General features: G+C 49.0%; 2 protein-coding genes and 1 long non-coding RNA gene across 11 annotated transcripts in view; 1 reads left to right on the top strand and 2 right to left on the bottom strand.

Annotated features, from left to right (window-relative positions):
- NETO2 (neuropilin and tolloid like 2) overlaps window positions 1–3,026 on the bottom strand; it is a 34,023-nt gene extending 30,997 nt beyond the window's left edge. For 5 of the 9 annotated variants that reach the window (XR_013997506.1, XR_013997507.1, XR_013997508.1 and 2 more), the window contains exon 1: window positions 2,670–3,026. Coding sequence is in view for 3 of the 9 variants with exons in the window: in XM_081117655.1 (XP_080973781.1) it covers window positions 2,670–2,703 (34 nt within the window). In the remaining 6 variants the exon portion in view is untranslated. Of the gene's footprint in view, window positions 1–2,001; window positions 2,107–2,444; window positions 2,463–2,669 lie in introns of those variants that run through there. The other 4 variants (XM_081117660.1, XM_081117661.1, XM_081117656.1 and 1 more) reach the window with 4 other exon arrangements.
- Window positions 3,027–3,160: 134 nt separating this feature from the next.
- On the top strand, window positions 3,161–4,018 carry LOC308547378. Its single transcript, XR_013997509.1, has 3 exons — window positions 3,161–3,309; window positions 3,648–3,680; window positions 3,885–4,018. It is a non-coding gene; the product is annotated as an uncharacterized lncRNA (long non-coding RNA).
- An 8,054-nt stretch (window positions 4,019–12,072) lies between these two features.
- Window positions 12,073–17,298, bottom strand: part of ITFG1 (integrin alpha FG-GAP repeat containing 1) — an 83,319-nt gene continuing 78,093 nt past the window's right edge. The window contains exons 16-18 of the mRNA XM_081118066.1: window positions 17,172–17,254; window positions 15,403–15,520; window positions 12,073–12,455 (exon numbers count right to left, since the gene is read on the bottom strand). Of these exons, the coding sequence (XP_080974192.1) occupies window positions 12,396–12,455; window positions 15,403–15,520; window positions 17,172–17,254 (261 nt within the window). The 3' untranslated portion in view covers window positions 12,073–12,395. The remainder of the gene's footprint in view (window positions 12,456–15,402; window positions 15,521–17,171; window positions 17,255–17,298) is intronic.

The following is a 17,298-nucleotide window of genomic DNA, read 5'->3' as shown; positions in this document are numbered from 1 at the left end:
TTTTCGGTATGCATGTATTTCTGTATTGTTTACTTTCTTAAATATGAGGCTTAAGAATTAAGGACAGGGGTTGATATCTGTTACAGTCTCATGTAAGATTTTTCAAATATAGTGCCGAGGGATATTTATGCTTTATCACACCATAAATTTAATCACAGTTTACAGATTTAAATATAACGAAGTCTAATAGGATTCTCCTGCAGCCAGTGTGCAGCATGAATAAAGACTGTAAGACAATGCGTTATAATCCTGATATAACTGTTCATGTGACTACGATGCTTAACTTTGACAGACGGTAAGTCAAACTGTATAAAGCCTGGAGTGATCGCAAGCAATTCCAAGTGAATTGTTTACTTGTAACAATATGGGGAAGGTTTAAAAAGCCAAGAGTTGTTCTTTTGTTCTCACTGTTGAAAGTAGAACAGAAAGAATCAATGAAATATTAAAGAAATTACCTTCTACTTAAAAGCTCACACACTCATTATGGCCAATTTGTTTTAGCAGAAACTGACCACAACATTTCAAACAAGGCTTTAGTAGGTAATACCTATAATTATGCAAATGTTAAGTAACTGGTTCCGATGAGAAGCTCTCCATGTTAAAGCCATTCCCCTTACTTACAAGATACGTTCCCACATCCGAGCACTCACAATCAATGGCAGTTCCGGAAAAAGCCAGTATTTTTAAAAGGTAATTTCTTTTAACTTAAAATATCAATTTTTGTATAGGTAACACATGCAGTTGGTTAAAAAAAAAATCAAGTGATACAAATGGGAGGTGGGGAGAGCCAGTGATGTACCAATTCCAATCAGTAGGGACAAGAGAAGACTCCACTGGTGGTGGGTTTTCCTCTGAGGACTGGAAATAGGACTTATTTGGTCATTAATATTAATAGGAGTATCAGCAGCAACTTTTGTATCAGTCTTTGCCATATCTGTATATACACTTTTATCTAATGTGCATACATTTACTCTAATGTACATACATTTAATCTGATGTAGATATATTTTACTCTCGTTTCTCAGTGCCAGCAGATTCCCTTCTCAGAATCAACTTTTAATTTCCTGCATCTTTCCAGGCCGCTATTTCCATCCCCATCTTTACAATCACAGACACATAAACTTTAGAAGACGTAAAAGGAGCCCGCTTTCTGCCTCGTAAGCCTACGACGACGTCAACAGCAACGATTCCGATTCCGCCTGAGCGTGTAGGCACAGTGCGGGCTGGGGCGCGCCCTCCCCGCCGCCCGCGGGCTTCGCTCCCGAAAGGCGCAGCAGCTGCGGCTCCGCGCGGCGGCCACAGAGGGCGGTGCGCGCCCGCGAGCGAGCGAGGCGAAGGCTGCGCCCTCGCCACCCGGGCTCGGGGCCGCCGTCCTCGCCGGCCGGCTTCCTCGAGTTCCGCAGGCAAAGCCCTACGCCAAATCCGGGGGCTTCTCCCCGCGGGCCACTCCCATGGGCTGTCACGACGACGACAAGCCCACCGCAGCCGGGACAAGGCGGGGAATTCCGGGGAGTCCTACCGAGATCCCATTCTGCATGCTGCATTTTTAAAGAGTAAAACAAAATCTTAACCTCCAAGCTGTGGCTATGTAACCGAAGAACGACAGACGAGAGGAAATACGGAATCCATGCCAGCGTTTTCAATTTAATAGAGTGAGGGAACAGCTAGGAATTCATGGGGTGACTGGGAAACAGTCCCTAGCTAGAAAGTCCTGGGTTACCCTATACTGCTGGGCGATTCAACGTCTCACATTCAATTACTGAAATCTCAGTTATGAGTGTAGGAATATCTGGAGTAGAATACTTGTCCAACTAAGATTTAAACGCAAAATTACACTGAATTTTCTAAAAAACAAATTCGAAAAAAGTGTTGGTATGGAGTAGGGCAGCAACACCACCATCTGTCACTGCCCGAGTATCGCGCCCCGCGACACGAACACAACGCCTCCTCCACGCGCTCCCCGCCGTGAGAAAGAATTGCTTCCTAACGTTACAAATGCACAGCCGTGCGATGCTCGGTGTCAGTCCGCAGGGGAAGCCTTCACGGCGGTCGTTCTCCTCCGAGGACTGGAAACGGGATTTATTCGGCCCGAGTTTCACAAGCAACTTTGTATCGTCGTCTCGGCGATCTCCGCACAGACGCCTGAATCTAAGCGCCCCCCGCCCGCGGGCGAGCAGCCGCGCGAGGAGCGCTCCGGCGCCCGCCCCCGGCCGCCCCGGCCGCCCCGGCCACCCCGGCCCAGCGGAGGGCCGGCCGGGCGGCAGGCGGGGCCGAGGTGCGGGCCGCGCGGGGCGGGCGGGCGGCGGGGCCGCAGTGGTGCCGCAGCCTCCGGGCCGCTGCGGGCGCGACCCGGCCGGGCGCGCAGGCCGTCCCGCCCCCGGCCCCGCGGGCTCGAGGAGACCCGCCCGGCGACGCGCGGCGGGGCCGTCCCGGTTCGCACGCACCGCCTTAGTCATCACCGGTCGGGGGACGCCGGCCTCCGCTGCACGGACGCGAACCGCACAACTTTGCGAAGCACCGCCCGCCGCCGGCCCTGCCCGCCCCCGACCGGGGCCGGGAGCGCCGGGAGCCCCGCGCTGCGCCCGCAGACAAAGGCGCGCGGGCGGCGGAGGACGGGGCGCCGGCCTCGGCCCGCAGGGGGCGCCGTGCCCGCGGCCCCGGGCGCTTACCTTTGAGGACCGAGCCGAGCTGCTCCAGGGCCATGTTCCCGGCGCGCGGCGCTGCGCGCGGGGCCGGGGCGGCGGCAGGAGGCGGCGGGGGCGCGGCGCTCACGGCCCGGCGCGGCGGCGGCTCAGCTCCGCACCCATCGCGGCCGCCGGGCGGCCTCCCCGCGGGCTGCGCTCAGGTCCCGCGGCGCGCCATCCCCGGGCCCCGGCGGCCCCGCGCTGCCCGCGCCCCCGACGGGCGCCGCCTCCGCCCTCCCCGGCGCCCCGTCCCATCGACCGGCCCGGTGCCGAGCGGCGCGGGCGCGGGGACGGCACCGGCGCGGGCCCGGCTCGAGTGGCGGCGGCGGGGGAGCCCCGGCTCATTTAAGCGGGGAGCGCGAGCGCCGCGTGCCGGCCGCGCCGCCTGCGCGCATGTCCCGCCCCGCCCGCCCGCGCGCCCCTCGCGCCCTCCCGGCCAATCGCCCCCGGAGGGCGGCGCCTCCGCCCGCGGCTGCTGCGCGGGGCAGGCGGGCGGGGGTCCCGGGGTCCCGGGGTCCCGGGGTCGCCGCCCCCGCCCGGGATGGGCTGGGAACCGCCGCGGCTGGAGGCCGGCGCCCCGGGAGAGCGGCACCGACTCCTCGGCCTCCTGGGACCTCAGCTCAAGGTCAAAACTGCCCAGCCCAGCCCCGCTCCCCCGCCTGCCTCGGGGGCCCGGGGGCGCGCGGGCTGACGTGTCACCCGCCGCGAGCCCGGGTGGGTGGCCTGAGCCCCGGCGGCGCTCCCCGGTCGCCCTTCCGCGGGCGCCCGCCGGCCTCGGCTCACCTCCGGCAGGTGCCCGGGGGCGCGGGGGCCCGTCCAGCGCCGCGCAGCAGGGAGGGCAGCGCTCCCCCAGCCACTAGGCCAGGCTCTTGGGGCCCCTTGGCTCCGCCTGTAAAAATCTCTCAACTTGCAAACTGCTGCACACTGACCGGCATTAACTACCCGGTTTGATTTCCTCCACAGGAATGGACCACACGCTGAAACCACCTCGCTCAGGTACTTGCTTATGTGCCCCCCGTGCCCCCCCCGTTAGAAGAGGAGCCGCCTGAAGGCGGGGCACAGGCTGCGCTCAGCACGTGCCCACTGAGTGTTCCCCGGGCGCAGAAAGCAGCGGTGGCTGCTGGGGACACCCCGCCGGAATCAGCAACGCGGGTGCCCGTGTCCCACACAGTAGGAGCTCCCCAGATATTTGCCCAACAGGTTAGGGACAGTATCTGAAAACAGCCTGCCGGCGATGCAAGGTCTTCCCTCCTTCCTTCCGTCCCTCGGAGAACTGCGCCCAGTACTATCCAGGGGGTGACTAGTGAAGACTGTTTAACAACGTAAATATCAAGGTATTTATCCCTTTACCATGTGCCGTGGGAGGTGCCAGAGGTGTTATGTTTGGCTCATACAAGTCACCTACAATACAAGTTGTATTGAGATTGCACACAAGAACCAACTAGTAAATAAAATCTTTAAGAGCCCTTTCCACAAATGTAATAAAGTGACACACTGGGAGACTAGGGCAGCAATAAGAGTACTAACTCTAAGTCGCAGACCACGGTGGACAAGAAGCATTGGGAGGAAGGAGCCGTGTGCACTTCTGAAGGTGACAGTTCTCAGTGCACAGCCGTCGATGGAGGAAGAGCCTGCGCGATGCCATGGGAGGGTGACTGCTCTGGGAAGGAGGGTGCACACAGCAGGGAGGGCTGCGCTGGCCAGCCGGAGGGGCGGGGAAGGGCCAGCGTGCCAGTCGGGGAGTGTGGTGTTCCGTAGCGGCAGTCCCGGTGGACTGTGGTGGGCCTCGCGGTGGAGACCCTTGCTTGAGTATGAGGCAGAGGAGTCTGCACTTGATTCAGGAGGCCAGAGGCATAGTTCTTTACAGTGGAAGAACCTGGCAGTCGAGTTGAGGCTGTAATAAAAGAGGAGAGATGAGAGCAGCCGTAGTAACTAAAAAAGTATGCGTGCCAACGGCAGGTTTCATCAGCCTGGTCGCTCTCGCTGGTGGCACCATCTGATGGACCCTGAACCGCCTCTCTCCTCTGGTGTGTTGGCTGGGGAGTGGAATCCCGAGGAGAGGGAGGGGGGTGGAGATGTTCATTTCTCCGCTCCCTCCGAAGACACCTGTCTTTTGTATGCAGGAGGGTGAACGTCTGGGGCAGCTTCCAAGGAATGCGGTGGAGCTTGAGTGTAGCGGGCACTGCTGTGTGGCCATATGCGAGCGAACGCAAAAGGAGAGCAGCGGGCAGGGCGCTCAGCTGCGGAGGCCTGGATCCGAGCTGTTATTTCCCGGAAGACCACCCAGGAGCACCCAGCCTGTTCCCGGGTCACCTGCCAGCTCCCAGGTGCTGGGGCTTCATTACATCCTGCCCACGGTTCCTGGCACAGGTCTAGCCTCTCCAGCTCCTCGCAGAATCGTGCCTGCAGTTTAAGTTTGGTTTTCTCTGGCCAAGGCTCCTGCAGCACTTGTGTGGTGGTGTGTAGCACTGACTTGCTCTTAGAATAAATCATGACAGAAATGCAGCGTTTTCTCTCAATGCTCAGGTACGAAACAGCTTTTTCTCTTTTTTTTTTTTTTGCTAGAGTTTGGGAACTCTAACCATTCATTAAATGACAGCCTAGTAAGGCAGGTTGTTATGGGCAGGAATAGCTGTGGGCTGAATGTTTATTTCCCTCAAAACTCCTATGTTGAGTCCTAACCCCCCCAGTGCGACTGTATTTGGAGATGGGGCCTCTAAGGTTAAATGAAGTAGAAAGAGTGGGGCCCTGACCTGACAGGATTAGTGTCCTTGTGAGAAGAGACGCCAGGGGTGCAGCAGGGAGGAGAGGCTGCCGAGGACGTGGTGAGAAGGCAGCAGCCTGCAGCCAAGAGGAGAGCCCTCAGCAGAAACAGGGCCTTCGGACCCTTCTCTGGGACTCCCAGCCTCCAGAGCAGTGGGAAATACATGGCGCCCAAGCCACCCGGTCTGTGATGCTTCGTCACGGCAGCCTGGGCAGACTAGCACAGGTACACCCAAGGAAGGAGAGGGGTTTGCGCACACCCAGGCTGATGTAGAGAACACCCATTTGTGGTGAAGTCTCACACTGCTTTTATTACAGGGTGCAGACAGGGCTACTCCCATGTGAAAACTTAGTGGAAAACAAATCCTATAGCACCTCAGTGTATGAAGACCTCATTGTGATCATACAACTGTTCTTTGTTTGTTTTTGAGGGAAGGAAAAGAAAATTGTTAATTTTTTAATGCATTGTATTAATCTGTTTGGGCTGCCATAACAAAATACCGCAGACCGGGGGCCTAAACAACAGAAGTTTATTTTCCCACAGTTCTGGAGGCTGGAAGTCCAAGGTCAAGGGGAGACTCTCGTCCTGGCTTGCAGACTGCAGACTTCCTGCTGGGTCTTCACATGGCCCTTCCTGTGTGCCCCACACATTCTCATGTCTTTTCCTCTTCTTATAAGGGGCACTCGCCCTATTGTATTAGGGTCCCATGCCTATGACCTCATTTAACATTAATGACCTCGTTAAGGCCGTCTCCAAATATGGTGGCTTTGGGGTTAGCGCTTCAACATATGAATGGGGGAGGGGGGCACAATTCAGTCCATATACTTATGAACCCAAATTATTCCTTTAAAAAATGTTTTTTTGCCCTGGCCAGTTTGGCGCAGTGGTTAGAGCATCAGCCTGCGGACTGAAGTGTCCTGGGTTCAATTCCAGCCAAGGGCATGTACCTCGGTTGCAGGCTTGGCCTTGGTTGGGCGAGTGCAACCAGTCACCGTGTTTCTCTCACATTGATGTTTCTCTCTCTCTCCCCCTTCCACTCTCTCTGAGAAGCAATGAAAAAAAATATCCTCTGGTGAGGATTAGAAAAAACCACAGTTTTTATTGATTTTAGAGAGAGATGACGGGGAGTGCAAGAGAGACGTCGATTGGCTGCCTCCTGCACACCCCGTACTGGGGACCCAGCCCGCTACTGGGGCTGGTGCCCCGACTGGTGATCCAGCCCGACCTCTCTGCCCCGACGCTGAGCACACCCACCGGGCGATTCCTGTGTTAATGATGCTGGAGAAGAGCTGCCTCCAGGGAGTCAAAACTGGTTCTTTGAATAACTGTCACCTAAACTCGTTTCCAAATTTCTGCTTAGCATATTCCAAAGCAGGAAAAATTTAAAGGAACATTGCCTACTACCAATACTGAAGTATTTCAACTTTACCAGGAAAGTTTCTGGTCATCCAGTTGCTTTCATTTGGTTGTAAAAAACTCAGACAAAAGGTCCTAGTTATATTTTTTAGAATAAGGTTGCTAACATCTGTGGCATCTTTTCTCAAAAGCCCAAGTCCCATTTTGAAAGGAGATCTGTTTAATTTATGCTTAAACCTGTTTACTTCCAACTGAAACGCATGCTAGCTAATTGTACAACATGAAACCATCATATCAGAGCGTAAATTTCTCTCCTTTAGAGTTTTCCACCTGTAAATGAATCATTAAACAATATACAGTTGGTCGACTGTGCAGGTCACCTCCTGCACAGTTGAAAATTTGCGCTTAACTAGCTTTCCCCCTATTTTGAACTTTATATGAACAGTATCGTGCTGTGTGCATGCTTGCGTGTCTTGCCTTTTGCTTAACTTTATGAGGTGGATGTGAGTCGTTAGGTAGAGCTGGACATCATTAATGTCATGGCTGCACAGTATTTCATTGCATAAAAATCCAGGCAGATGGTTTTGACAGTTTATAGCTTTTAGCCATTAAAAGCTAGACCCCTGCCACACCAAGGGTTGTTGGTACACCTGTACCCTGGTGTCCCTGTGCAAGGGTTTCTGTTAGTGTGGAGTTACAGTTTCCAGAGCTTCAGCTTCAGGAAACGAGAGGAAAAGCAACACTGCTTCATAAAGTCCGCGAGGCGTGTGCAAGGTTTCTCTTGCTCCACATCTGCACCAACATTTGGTTATTGCCAGCTGTTACCACCATTTGCCAACCTAGTGTGTGTTTAGTGGCATCTCAGTGAGGTTATAACTTACTATTTTTTTAAAATGTCTTTATTGATTTCAGAGAGAGGGAGAGAAACATCAATGATGAGAGAGTCATTGATAGGCTGCCTCCTGCACGCCCGACTGGGGATCGAGCCCGCAACCCGGGCATGTGCCCTGACCGGGAATCGAACGGCGATCTCCGGGCTCCTAGGTCGATGCTCAACCACTGAGCCACGCTGTTCAGGCTCAGTGGGGTTATAATTTAAATTTTTCTTAATAATCAGGTTGAACACCTTTTTATATGTTCATTGACTACTTGGATTTCCTTTTTTTTGGTGGATAGTTGTTCAAAACTTTTGCCCAATTTTTTTACTGGGCTGTTTTTAAAAATAATTGTATAGAATTTCTCTATTTTTGAACACTAATCAGTCATATATGTTGAAAACATTTTCTTTCATTTTATGGCTTGTTTCTTCACCCTTTTAACAGTGTCTGTGATGAACAGAAGTTACTCATTTTAATGTACTCCAGTACATCAAAAGCTTCCTTTACGGGTTGTGTTGTGACTTGTATAAGGCACCAAATCCCAGGGTCATGAATTTATTTATGTATATTAAATACTACAGTCTTATGAATTTGCATTTCACATTTAGGTCTTTGACCCACCCGTCTGTTTACTGATACTACACTTGTATTCATTGTTGTAACTTTATCTTAAATTTTGGTATCTGATAGCAACTTTAAAAAAAAAAAAATACCTTTATTGATTTCAGAGAGAGGGAGAGGGAGAGAGAGAAACATCAATGATGAGAGTCATTGACCAGCTGCCTCCTGCACGCCTGACGAGGGATCGAGCCCGCAACCGGGCATGTGCCCTGATGGCGAATTGAACCTTGATCTCCTGGGTCCTAGGTCGATGCTCAACCACTGAGCCACGCCCAGCCGGGCTTCTTGCTCTTTTTCAAGATTGAACTGGCTGTTCTTGGTCCTTTCTGGTCCTACATATATTTTAGAAACAGCTGATTTATCAAGTTCAGCAGCAACAACCAAACCCACTGAGATACTGAGCGGCATTGGGAGAGATCTGACATCTTCATAACAGTCGTGCTGTCCATGACCATGGTATAACTGCATTTACTGAAGATTTGCTTAATGTCAGAAGACTTCTATAGTTGACCCAACAGAGATGTGGTGTATTTTGTTTTAGTATATACATTATCCATGGTTGTATCTCTGACATTGGTTATTTGTGCCCAATTGGTTATTTTGTAGTCATAGATAGATTTACTTAAAACACATATTTTACAAGAGAATGGCATATAACAACTCTATGGCTAATTTACACAATTTGTAAATCATGGTTGAACTGGACATTTACTTTCTTATAAATATGGCAATTTATGTAACGATTGAGAAGAATGATATTACAGAGAAGGGAGCTTTGTATTCTGGTTATGTGGGTAAGGAGTGAACTCTGCGTGGTCCCTACTGCCTGGTGGCTAAGCGTTCTGCGATGACAGAAAGTCCTAAGCAACGCCTGTTTGCTTATTTATACCCAACAGTTTTGAAAGTGCCATCACCAGCCCTGACGTAGACAGACTATTGACTTATTTCAAATCCATCTCAAATAGGTGGAAACTATACATAGCGGTAATTGTAAATTCTAAAATGTCAATGTTGCTCTCGGATTTCCAATCTGAGTTTAAATGTCCCAAATGGCATGTAAAACGTTCCATTTTCTTTTTCTTGATAGAGGCTCTTGGGGCAGCCTGTCACCAATGACTGATGAGCGTGGGGTGTAAAGGCCCAGCCTTCTTACGCTGACTTGGGACAGTTTAGGGGATAGGGGGGCTCATTCTCTCTCGAAACCCAGTCGGCCCATCCGAAGCATCCGCCCAGTGCATCTCAATCCCATTTCTCCCCCGCCCAGTCTGGCTTCCTTCCCTTCCTCTGTCCAGGTGTTGAGCGAGAGCACTCCTTAACTGATTATTAGTCCTTTAGAGCAACTGCCAGGCGATGGAGAGCCAGGCTGCCAGTCACGGCAACGCCGGTCACCTGTTAGTTCACCTTTGTGCCGAGGAGCCAGCCCTTAAGTATCTCAGCTTAGCCCTCAGTAGACCATTGGACACAAGTCATGTTTTTCAGTTTCTTTTTTGAGTAGTTCTAGCTATTTGTAAGGGTTAATATTTACTCGTTTTATTCTTTCTTAGAGGTCTTCTAAAGGACAAAAGAAAAATTACTTTTTAAAACATGGAATTAAATTCCTTCTCGTGCAATGACTGTAAGAAGCCACTGGAGCCTGGTATAAATCTAAGGTTTGTTGTGTAGCCGAGGGATCTAATTTTCCCTACACCTTGAAGCACTTTGCTACAGGCTTTCTCTGCTAGAAAAGGCTACTTATGAGGCCAAGATCTTTTCCCTTTGACGGTTTGGCAGCCATGCCTGAGGTGCTCCTCATGGGTTTGTGGGGATGGTTAGTAACGTGAGGGGGTGTCTGGTATTTCTCCACCCAGTGGTCCCGCTGTTCCTTTGCAAGGGTGGGGAGGGCAAGGACAGTGTGCGTGACCTTTGATCCTGAGGCCTAGGAGTGAGAACTATTTGGGAATCAAGCTTTTGAAAATATATGACTTTTTTTTGGCTGGTAGATAAGAGAAACATAAAGGGCTAGTCTGAATAAATGGTGTGTTAACAGCAATGTATTTTCAGTACGGCTGACCTTGGGCACACAAGGTGTAGGGGTATCATCCCGCCATGCAGCTGAAACTCCACATGTAACTTTTTGATTCCCCTTTGGAATGATTATGAAGAACTCCTACTCCTAGGTCCCCAAAGGAGGGTTACAGAAGCGTAGGTCAGTGGAGGGGTCCGTGCCACGGCTGCCACTGCAGCGGGAGATGGGAGGGCGGAAAGGAGCCTGGCTTACCAATAGCTCCTGTGCCCTGGCCACTGGAAGACTCACGCAGATCTTTAAGGAGGTGGCACTCACTCCGTTTTACGGATGAAGAAACCAAAGCCCAAAGAGGCAAAGTGACTGAAGTCACAAAAGGGAACAGTTAGACTCTGCATCCAGATTTGTCTAACCTCGAAGTCTTGTGCTCTTTCCAGGACAATACTCAAAATTAATAAAAAGGTGCTTGGATTTGATTCTGTTTTGCACCCGCTGGCCCTTAATAAATGACACTGATGTTGCATTTGGAGGTTAGTATAGAGGTACAGAAGCACACTCCAAGGTCTCTGTGTGTCTGTATTTGTAATTGTCACTCACGTGTTGTCCGCGGGCGGGGAGCTGCCGCGTGTCCTGCACTGGCTACTGTAGTGGCAGGTGCCTGTCTTTCCCCGACTCACAGGGGGGCAACAGGCGAGTCCCTTTCCCTATGTCTCACTGTCCAGAGAAGTGCTTTTGACCTCATGACCCCTTAAGCCTCTTCATGCTCCAAAATAATTATTTACAAACCCACCGAAATTCTTTGTGAGTCCTCAGTACAGTGTTTATTGAGACACATTAATACGCTAGACACAGGAACTGCGTGCACAGGCCACTCTTGGCAACCGCAGAGAAGAGAACATGAAGAGCAATGTGAACTGTTTCCAGGTAGTTTTTATGTTTTGGAGCGGCACGCGTCCGCTTGCATATTGGACAGATACATAAACCTCCCAAGCTTAGATTTCAACCTCGCAGAAACTCCTTGGTGAGGTGCGGTGCACAGAGATGGGCACTGGGATCCGAATGGAAACACTCCACGAGCCCTGAAGGGAGTGACTGGAGCTGCGCCCTCCCAGATGCGCCTGCAGTGGCTCCCCCGGGAGGGCGAATGCTCGTCATCCCCGTGTGATAAGATCAGTGTGCAAATGAAAACTTTTAGGGCACACTAATTCTTACAGGATACTGCTACATTTTTAGTTCATATAAGTAACTAATAAATCCTTCTATAAGATGTCAACCACCAAGAATTTAGGTTTTTCAGATATGATTCCCTAATGCCTGAAAATAAAATTCTATCCAGTCTATATTTTGATAATTAGTTGCAGAAGTCTAAAAAAATGAGCTAACAATAGTGACGACAGTTAGCACTTACTGAGCACTCACTCTGTGCTCCACGCTGAGCTCAGCGCTTCACACAGCTCATCCCATTTGATGCTCACAGTAGCTCAGCTGAGCAATAGTATCAGCCCGATAACCAAGGAAATGGGGCTCATGGAGGTTAAGCACCAGCCACGTTCAAACAGCCTGTCGGTGGCGGGACCAGGAGTCCAAGGCAAGTGTGCCCAACTGTGGTTCCCAGCCCAGGTTCCCAGTACTGTCCTGTCTGCCACTGGTGAGACACCGGGCCTGCCAGATGGAGGTGGAGGTGAATGACTTTATCTGTGATAGTCACACGAGTGTCCTTGGCACGGGTAAGATGAGAAGACCAACTCGGGAACGTAAACAACCCTGCTCATTTAAATATTTTTATTTACAGTCTTTCCCGTCGTCATTATGCTAATAAGATCATAAATACAGACACCTGAGACATGCACCACACCCACAAAGGAACAAAATTTACAGCACGATCAAATGAAGAACCCAATTACCGTACGCAAAGTGCTTCAAAAGGACCCGAGACACAGACCACACTTATCTGCATACTTCCCAATAATTACCAAAGGATTCATCGTTTATAAATAATACTCAACATTCCCCCTTTTCTTGTCTAGGCCAAATTTCACATTTCAGTTAATCAAGGGAATGGCCGACCCACACCTAACACTAAAGGCAGGTCACATGGCGTCAAAGTGGAACCGATGGGCTTCCTGTCGTTTCTCTCTGTCATCGGCTTTCTGAAAGAGAAGGTTAGGCCAGTTTATAAATGATAGGAAATGTCAGGAAAGACTCATTTCTGACATGAAAGTGGTTAATTTAAAAAAGCCCTCAGCAACGAAGAGATAACAGGTGTAATTTTGTAACAGTCTTATGCACTGTTTTTGACATTTATGGGAGTGATTTTATAATTAATGATCCACTAAATTGAATCTAAAAACCAACAAGAGATGTTCCATAAATGCTTACTTTGTTACTATTTATTATTTATTTGAAAGCAGGATTAACATGAGATTCTGTAAGGACATAATCAACTATTACATTTCCCCATTTTCAACACTGATGTCAACAAGCAAATCTAAATTAATTATATTAAACTATATTAATTATTTTGGGGTTAACCCATTGATTTAGCAGATATTTATTGACTCTGCTCCCAGCAAAGTACTGTGCTGGTACTGTGTGGGATTAAAAAGACCCTCAGTTTTGTATTTTGGTTTCAAGGAACTTAAAGCTTAGAAAGAAAAAAGCCAAATATACTGAATAGTATTTCAGGATAAAGTGAAAAATGTTCCAGTGTTCTGAGAGAGATTACTTTAGGGTGGGTGAGGAAAGGGCAATTTGGAAGGGCTAGTATTTCTGGCAGTCGGAGTAGCACAGGCTGCCATGGAGCCCGGCAGGCGCGTGGGTCACATGTTGGCACCTGGTGAGGCAGAGGTCGGCGAGGTGCCGGGTGGTCCACGGAAGGGCGGTGAGGCCGACAAGGGGGCAGTCACCAGAGGTCTGAGCAGGGAGTGACAGGGTAAGGCTGACCTTCATGCTGAGTAACCTGGCAGCAATGGGATGGAGGAGGGGCATTGGGTGGAATCGGGGACCAGGTGGGTGTGACGGAGCTGAGCGGAAGCACTAGCAGGAGTGGAGACAGCAGCAGGGATGCCGACGGAGCCAGAGTTAGGAGGGCGACTGATGGAGTCTTATAATAAGAAAAAAAGAAGAGTGACAAAGCTTGAGAGTCCTGGTGTTAAGGTGCTTGCCGGTGATCTAGGTACAGATGTCCCCGTGCCAGCTGGAGGTGGGGGAAGAGAACTTTGGGGAGAGAGGAAGGCTGGGGTTGTCTGAGTTAAGAGGCAGAGCCATGGTTTTGGATGAAATCGGCAGGCAAGAATAGCCCGGCATGGATGCCGTGGTTGGAAGTGGAAGAAAGGAGCAGCCAGGGAGAGTGAAATGGAGAGAGAGGCAGCAAGAGAGCCACCAGGTGCCGGGGAGGCCGAGCACACAGTGTATGTTAAAGCCCCATGTTCTTAGTTAGGCGGCGAGCGTGGGAAGCCCACGTTTCTACTGTAATCAGATCCCCTGAGAAATTAACCAAATTAATTTCCTTAATTTAGGTTTAGAGCTATGTAACATTTCAGGCTACAACCTGACAGTTCTGGACAAAGTACACAGGTCACCCTGGGTCTTGCCTCTTCCGTTGGTCTGCAAATGAACTGAGCACGTAATTTTGTTACCATATTTCTGATATGAAAGGAGTGATATTTTTGGAGAGACAAACCTATGAACATTTATCAGAACAAGGAGCATGCTCTTTTTCATAAGTTAAAATAGCAAAGATAACACCGATGGTAATTTTAGTTAACAATGACTGTGACGGGCATGACGATACAAAGGGAGCAGTGCAAAAAGAAGAAAGACTTTCATCACACAAAGGAGCCCTTTTTGGGAAAACATTGTTGGGACCTGCTAGTTATGTACTTTATATTCATGTGCAACTAGGAATTAGCTTTTTCTTTCTTTTTTTACCCTCACCCGAGGTTATTTTTCCACTGCTTTTCAGAGTGGACAGGAGAGAGAGAGAGAGAGACCCACACTGATTCGAGAGAGACACACCGACTGGCTGCCTCCCGTGCTCCCCCGACTGGGGCCGGGGACTGGACCTGAGCCTGCAACCCAAGTACATGCCCTGGGCCAGAATCGAACCCAGGACCCTTCAGTCCCCAGGCCGATGCTCTAACCACTGAGCCATACTGGCCAAGGCTAGAAATTAGTTTTTTCAATTTATATCTAAACTAATAATTTGTGATGGCCTCTTTTCCTCCTCATTAGCATTGTATAAAAATCTACATTTTTGGAGATTTGTTTTTAATTATTTAGGGTGTTACAATAAAGTGCAGAAATTGGTTTAGTGCAAAGAATACTTGACAGATGGAAGATGGGTCACTTCATTACTTCCCATTTCGACCCTGAGACGCTGTTACCCTCTGTGTGCTGACTCTTCTCAGAGAGCTGTCATCCCCGAGAAGAGTGTCCATGGCTCTCCCGGGAGATCGTGAACCCACTCTTTCAAAAATGATCCCCTTGGCCCATTTGGCTCAGTGGTTAGAGCATCGGCCTGAGGACTGAAGGGTCCCGGGTTCGATTCTGGCCAAAGGCACATGCCTTAGTTGGAGGCTCAAACCCCAGCCCTGGTCCCGGCACATGCAGGAGGCAACCAATCGATGTCTCTCTCTCTCCCTCCCTCCCTCCCTCCCTCCCTCCCTCCCTCTCTCTCTCTCTCTCTCTCTCTCTCTCTCTCTCTCTCTCTCTCCCCCTTCCATTCTCTGAAAAGCAATGGAAAAATATCCTCATGTGTGGATAAAACAAAACAAAAATGATGACCATTTTCCAGGCCATTCTGGCTTCTAATTAAATTTTTATACACCTGGCAATTTTGGGGTGATCACTTTATAACTATTGTACAACATCTATGATTTAGAATAAATAGTCTTCTCCTGTGATTTGTAGGAATTGCTAAGAGACAAAGAATTTAAGGGGATATAAGAAATTATCATCAAGTAAGATGACATTATGGACAGAACTTGAAAAATCAGAAAATCTTACTCGTCATAAAAGCTTAAATATGGTGTTTTTAGAGCAGTATATTACTATGATAAATTACCCAAAGTTAACATGTCATTGACACAAACAAACCTTTTCCTGCCAGTGTAAGATGCCAATAATGGCCAGGATGAACACGCAGACGCCGATGAGCGCAATGGCTGTCAGCAGGACAATGTTACTTGGTGTGAGGTACAGCTTGGCACTCCAGCTGCAGATGAATACAGAAGAGTTAAAATGACAGTTTTAACTTAAAGATGAAATTCTATTGAGACCAAAAAGCAAAATAGCTAACTGATGAATCAATTCATCCATTCAAGTCATGCAGCCATCTATCCATTCATTATCAACAAAACAAAAGCTATTAAACTTATATATAGGACTAAATATTGATGGTCCTGCAGAGTTCAGATTTTATTCAGTGAACTGAAGTAGGACAGAATTTTATTTTTATTTTTTTGTTAATCCTCACCTAAGGATATTTTTTCCATTGCTTTTTACAGAGAGTGGAAGGGTGGGGGAGAGAGACATCGATTGGTTGCCTTCCGCATGAGCCCTGACCGGGGCCGGGGATCAAGCCTGCAACCAAGGCATGTGCCCTTGGCCAGAACTGAACTTGAGACCCTTTAGTCCACAGGCCGATGCTCTAACTACTGAGCCAAACAGGCTAGGGCGTGAAGTAGGACAGAATTTGTAATGAGATGCTGTGATATTTTCCTTTGATCCTGTGAGAATTATTCTTAAACACATTTACCAAGGGTACTTTGGACAGTGTTAGATGTTTTCACATCTTGCTTGACTTGCTTAATTTGACACCTTGAACTCTATGGTTGTGTAGTCACAGGATTTCAGTAAGACTTCTCTACCATCTTTTTTGGGACCTCTGTTTGCAGATGTACTACGTCCAAGTGGGAGTAGTTAGACGGGGTGAGTGAAACTTGTGTCGTGGTGGAGGGCTCACATGAACACTTACGTGAGGCTTCTTATAGAATCATGCTTGGTCCGTCTGGGGCAGTGACAATGGACAGACTTCAGCGTAAACAGAATCAGGCCTTTCTTCTGAAATAGCCACGTGCCAGCACTTGCCCACCTGGAGAGCCTCAAATAGTCTACGTACCAGGACTGGGGGGGGGTTCCACACTAATCACTTTTGTTCTCCCCAAAAGAGGTATTGGGTATATTTTCATTTCAGAAGTTTAATAAAGGCAAGATCATTATGATGAAGGGCAAGTAGCAACTGACTTATTTGGGGGATAATTAAAATTTATTGATCTATAAGTTAGTCTCTAGCCAGTAAATCTCAAAATACACCTCAAACTAAAATCAATTTGGTTTTTATTATGTACATAAATTTGGAAAGAACATTTCTTCAGAAAGAGCAAGAGAAACATGGAACATGTTGAGATTTTGGAAGAAACTCAGCAGCGTTTTCCAGAAATTCACAAGCAAGAGAATAAACGCTTGTGCACGGAGGTGAGCTGTTCTCGCCCTTTCCCTGACTACTGGGGGATGTGTTCTACTTGTGAAAGCTTTCATGAAAATGATCGATGCTTACCAAAAACATCAGCATCCTGAAAGTTTAGAATTTATAGCTAATAAACTGAGGACCGATTTACTTAAGCGGAATATGTATAAATCCCTAACTAGTTAACCCGCTGTTTTTCTGATAAGGTTTAATTTGTTCTTTGAGCGAATGTCAGGGACTTTTGTGTCGGTGTGTCCAGCAGTTGGGTCTGTTAGAGGGAACTCAGTGCTGGCTCTCCTGGGAACACAGCAGGAAGAGAGAGTTTTCAAATGATGCAACTGTGTCTGTGACTCAGAATCGATGGCATTTTACCAAATTCAGTTCCTGCGGACGTTACCTTCGAGGAACATCGTGAGGGTACGGGATGACAATCAGCTGGGAATTTGGAATGATCGCAGTCCACTCTTGCTTCCGTACAGACTGCAAAAAGAATTGACAAGCACACTTATAACAGGGAGTACATT

Source organism: Miniopterus schreibersii (genome assembly GCF_964146895.1).
Source record: "Miniopterus schreibersii genome assembly, chromosome: 18".
Taxonomy (NCBI): Eukaryota; Metazoa; Chordata; class Mammalia; order Chiroptera; family Miniopteridae; genus Miniopterus; species Miniopterus schreibersii.
The sequence above is the reverse complement of the archived record's forward strand: the minus strand, read 5'-3'. Positions and strand labels throughout refer to the sequence as shown.